Genomic DNA, 5,513 nt, shown 5'->3' with positions numbered 1-5,513 from the left:
ATATATTTATATATAATTTATATCAAAACTGATAGTACACAGTATAACTGGAAGAAGAACTGAACTTAAAAAGGATATGTTGAAAGAGGATGGAGTTTGTGAATGCAATAAATAAAGCCCCCTTCCCTCCCCACCCGCTCCCTACCCCAAAACAAAAAGTTGTAATGTTCATGGAAAATTGTGCACAGCAGATATTATAAAAAAGTAGATTCAGGAGCACATCCAATTATAAATGATTGTTAGGAAAATCATATAAAACAATGGAATACATAAAAGTGTCAAGAGTAATCGTCAGGGTGAGAAATTCCTTGGTGGCCAGATGCCCACGGCAAGCAGAAGTTATCCTGGTTGCATCAGTAAGAGATCGATGTCCAAGAAGTGTGTGTGTTCAAGCACAGAAGAGGCTCTCCAGGATGTGAACAACATGGGCAGGTGGAGTGTTTGAATTTCATACCCTGATTCATAGTTTCCACAACTGCATGTGCAATTTTCAGAAAGATTCGTCGTTGACTGCTGACATGTCCCCCTTTGGCGTGGAGGAACGGGACGAGCCCTTGTCTGTGCTCTCAGAGCCCGAGCTGCTCTGATTCTGTTGTTCTGATCCTGCACTGGAGGTCACTGTAGAAGACGACGTGGAAGAAGAGCGAGTCTTTTCTTTAAAGTCTGTGATAATTACTGTGACATTTCCCACTGTGACTGCCAGCTGCTGTGCGGTACTTCTGTCCACATTTTTCAGTCTGGGTCTGAAAGAAATGAGAAAACATTTATAAGACAGATAAAAATAAACGAGAAGGGAAAAGTTTATTAGGAAAAGGATTTGACAACAAACTCCATGTGACTTATCCTACACTCGCCTGCACAGATGGCAGTAACTGGGAGAGCCTAGGCAGCAGTAAGTGCTGCACAGCAGAAGATGAAGGTTTGACCTGCCTCCCTGCGACAACCTGGGCTGTGAGGGCTGCAGAAGCATGTTCAGCCCCAGAGGAAAGACCTGTCTTGCAAAGGGTATCTGCTGTGGACTTATTCCTAATCCAACTCTGCCAGAAAAGAGGACACTACAGCAGAGCCAAGCGGACAGAAGCCAGACAGACCGAAGGATCTTCTCCCCAAGGGGCAGATGAAAGAGTTCTCTTATCTAAATTCACCATCTCATCATGTGCCCTGATGTTATGAGACAAGGCTGTGACTCTGCAATACAAAACCACATGAAAGCATTTGACCACAGTTATTTCATTCCCATATTGGAACTCTGCAGCCGCAAACAACACAGGCACTGGGACAACTTGGCTTCTCTTTCAACTGCTTTGAGCTTACACAAATCAGATGCCCAATCAGCCTATGTATAAAATCACTCTAAATGTTCCCTCTGGAACTGAGGCTATTGTAAATAAAATCCAGAATGTACAACAGTGTTTCTTGCAGCTAGCGTTTTTGGTTAGGGGAAAGGATGAGGGGATCAAAGCCACCAGAACACACCACACTTATTTATTACTCAGGATTATCTAGGTAATTTGCATGCTGTGCTATCATTCAATTAGTAATGTAGCTAATAAGGGTCTAGACTCTAGGAAGCTGACATTCATGCACATTTCAGAGGCTGGTCCAAAGCTCTAATACAACAGACCTTGGACACTCCTCCAGCTACCAGAGAATTCCAAGTCAGCTGCAGGAACTGCTGCAATTTACAGCTTTTGCTCCTAATTAAAGGTCAGACTGAAGCAGTGGAATATTCCCAATAGGGAAATTAAAACGGAGAGTCTTTATACATCACTGAAAAGTAGCTTGCCATGAACTGCCTTATTCTAAGGGATGGAGAGAAGGTTAGTTTACTTTGGGATCAAGCTCCAGCTTTTAAACCAATCTGCCTTTCCTCCTCCTTGTCTGTAGCACATTAGGCTAGTGTGGTCAAAGCAAAAATAGAGGAAATTAGGCAAACTTGGTATTTGCCATGCACACTCAGTGGTCTGCAGTGGTAAGTTAACAAGGGGAAAGTTCTTATGTAGTCATTAGCCAAGTGGTAATCTAGAACTAGACAGATTAAAGTATTCAAAATCGATGTACAGCTTCAAGAACAGAACAACTGCATTTCTGCAAACTTCCTTACCCAAAATGACGTTACTGCAACACAAACAGTATTTGCATACCTAACCTAGGAGGCTGGTTCAATTTTTACCAAGTACTACAGGAAAAGCCTTTCTAATAGATAGAAAATACAATTCAAATACCGCTGCACTGGGGTAACTGTCAGTAAAACCTCCTACTTGAAACAGCCCCTTGGTTCAGTGACCAGCCTTTTCAAACCCACAGCTGAGCTTAGTGAATTCCCGCAGCAGTGAGACACACACACCCCCATATGTATGCGTTGTACATACGCACTTGCAGGCGCTGGCAAATTCAACATGAAACCACAGGCTAGATGAAATGATGTCACCTTGTTTGTGGGTAACAAGAAAGGCCGACTAGATCAGCATGTTTTGGGCTTTCCAACAGCTTTCAGATAGCATCTCAGCAGATGCGGGCTGGCCCCAAAGCATCAGTAGCAAACACAGCAGCAAGCGTTCCCGGAAGCATAGTACACATACGTATTTTCCTCCCTAAGCCTCAAGTTCCTCTAGGAAACCCAGTTCTTCCTGTAATTTGCCTGGGTCATTTGTTTTCTCTTGTACTTAGAAACAGTCAAAAAAATGCTGGCCGAGATACCAGAACAGATCTGTCTGCCTTCACCTTTCTACAAGGCTGAACATGCGCTCCTGCCATTGCCTGTCAAAAGTCAGCGCTGATAGTGGTATTTAGAGGACAAAAAATAGGAAGAATAAAAGAGTTCATATGGCCTAAGCTGCATTCTGCCCAGAAAAGCTCCTGCTACCAGCAGCCTTTGAGATAAGCCATGCACCAAGCACCTAAATGAAATGGCCCTGTACCTTTAAACGCCAAGACAAACTAACATGGAAGGACTGGACAGAAGCAAGGCTGAGTCCTGCTCACTAACATATTCTCAATGTCAGTTTTGGAACCGAGCCCTCCAACCATTGCTGCAGGCAGTTCTAGGGGTCTCTCCTGTGCAAAGAGCTGAAAAAGCACAGATGGAAACCTACAATCTCTTCAGCACATGCACACAATTTTTATTTCCTATAGAAGGCAAAGGGATGGGCCCATTCACGTTATCCTGCAATATTAAACACCCATACGTTTCATGTTTATAGCTAAAAGGGTTTATGGCCAAGTAAGAAAGGTGTTTCAAAACAGTAAATGTGAAAGTGCACAGGATGTCATGGAATAGACCGAAAGATTTTGTCAGAAACGATCCAAAAAGTTCAAAAAGAATTTCTTAAAAATCCAGGGATCCTTAAAAGCCAATTTACAATAACAGTTAAGAAATCTGGGCATAAAAAAATCTGAACAGGTAAACTGTATAAAAACTAGATCCTTTAAAAAGACAGCACTCCTGAGAGCAGTGAACTGCAAGAAAGGTTCCACTAAGCTGAACACTTAAAAAGACTGTTTAAGAACTGAAGGAGATGATGTATCCCTTAACAACATCCAGCTAGACCTGATATTATTTAGGATTAATTAGGAATGACAGAAGCTTGCCACAAAAAGACTAAAAGACTATGGAGTAGACAGAGTGACTCCTTCAAAGAGTAAAACCAATTATTACATGTAATCTATCAATATAATACTATGCATCAGTCAAGTGAATCAAGTCTCCGGCATCTTAAGTCTGAAAATAAGTATCATTCCAAAAAGAACAGAGAAAAATAAATCACTGCAATAAAGCTGTATTTCTCTAATCAAATGAGGAACGGACACTTTGATCTTTGGGGGCTGAGGAAGAGTTAACAGCAGTCCCTGCGAACAGCTCAGTCTTCTAGCAGAACAAATCTCACACTGCCCTCGCTACATTCAAGTGAGTTACCACGTAAAGGATAGTCACTATTATTAAAGATTTCCATGCTATTACTTAAAAACTTCCAAGACAACAGTTTTCTGCAGTCATGCTTTGCGAGCCTTAATGCTAACAGCAGTGCAAGCCTATTTCCCATGTGTTTTACAACTGTTTGCAGCTAACTAATACTGCTTCAGTTCATGTGGCTTCACTGTAAAATACTTATTACAGCATGTTTTAAAAAGAGATGCAATTCTTCTGTAGCCCACATAGGCAAAGTGCCCTGTTGAATTCTGCCTCTTGTAGCTCTCCAAGTTCAATAATATAAAAACTGCTCTTTGATGTTGAATTTTTGATTAAAGAAATAAAGCACAAGGCACCACTTAAAGAAAACAAGCATGGAGTATTGGTACAGGCAAGACTGGGAAGAAACCTTTCTCCACAGACAGCTACTCACCTGAAACATAGACAAATACGAAACCACACATTCATGCTTTTTGTTGATAGCAAGATTCTAGCAAAGCTGTTTATGCAAGGTTTTAATCCAATATACTTGGAAAACTAACAATTACAGCGACTGAACTATGGATAAAGAAGTAAGAAAGTGACCTTTGTTACTGCTATCGACTGATAAAAATTTGTTACAGACCAGTAAAAATGCTGGTTAATATTTTTCCCCCACTGTGTTTTACACCAAAAGCATTACTGCCCAATTGACAATATGATTATTTTAGCAGAGAAATGAAAACTGAGTGGACAACAGAGCAAATATTTCCAATGCCTGTATCTGTCCTAACCAGCAGTGTCTGAGTGCTTGTACACTGAGAAGGCTCATAGCCACTGATGGATGGTCTTGCCATACTAACACCAGCAGGCCCTGTGGGTTAGACAGTACTCTCTGTCCATCCCCAAAAAAACCAAACAAAACCACAGTATCTGCTATTTAACTCAGTTCTCAGATACGAAGAGCTGAACTATAGTATAAAGTTACCTTGAAGTGTGATTTGAGTCGCTGGTCTTTGTTGTAGTATTCCCAGACTGTATGCTGTTTGCTTCGCTAGGAGGATCTTTCACAATGTCTGACTTTGGTCTGTAAGAATTGGAAGGAAGAGGGAGAGAAGACGATGTTAGTTGTACTGCAGTACACACTGCTGCTGAAACCACACCACGTCTAATAGTGCATCCTTCAAACTTACTTAGTCTTCTTGTTAGCGTTCTTCTTTGTAACACTTGGACTAATTTCCTTCTCTTTGTCAGGTTTTTCTTTGTCTTGTTTTTCCACTTTCTCCTTCTTCTCCTTCTTAGGCGGTGGTGGGGTTGCATATTGTTGGGCAACTTGTTGTGCCACCAACTGAGAGTTTATTCTAGGTTTTCTATAATGACAATAAAAAGAGAGATCTATAGTTAATTTTACACAATAAAAATGACTTCACCAAGAGCAGTATGAAGATTTATTGTGGCAACTGGGGAAGAACACTTGATTTAAAGAAGCAACTGGCTGTCCTTATTTCATGTGAAATATCCTGCTGCTACCAAACAAAATGACATTTTTAAAATTGAGAAATAATCAAAACTGCTGTTTCATCAGGTTTTAGTCTTATTTAACATTTTCAAGTGTAATGCCCCC

The 5,513-nt window shown here is 40.9% G+C and overlaps 1 protein-coding gene across 1 annotated transcript; it reads right to left on the bottom strand.

Moving 5' to 3' along the window:
* Positions 1–119: 119 nt before the first annotated feature.
* RYBP (RING1 and YY1 binding protein) lies at positions 120–5,284 on the bottom strand (the record flags this gene model as incomplete). The annotated part of the gene is made up of 3 exons (XM_010022844.1): positions 120–743; positions 4,878–4,976; positions 5,083–5,284. Coding segments are annotated over 3 exons (554 nt in total), but the record flags the coding sequence as incomplete, so codon positions are not given.
* Between the last annotated feature and the right edge of the window lie 229 nt (positions 5,285–5,513).

This window comes from Nestor notabilis, unplaced genomic scaffold (assembly GCF_000696875.1).
Source record: "Nestor notabilis isolate BGI_N333 unplaced genomic scaffold, ASM69687v1 scaffold21049, whole genome shotgun sequence".
Classification (NCBI taxonomy): Eukaryota; Metazoa; Chordata; class Aves; order Psittaciformes; family Psittacidae; genus Nestor; species Nestor notabilis.
The sequence above is the reverse complement of the archived record's forward strand: the minus strand, read 5'-3'. Positions and strand labels throughout refer to the sequence as shown.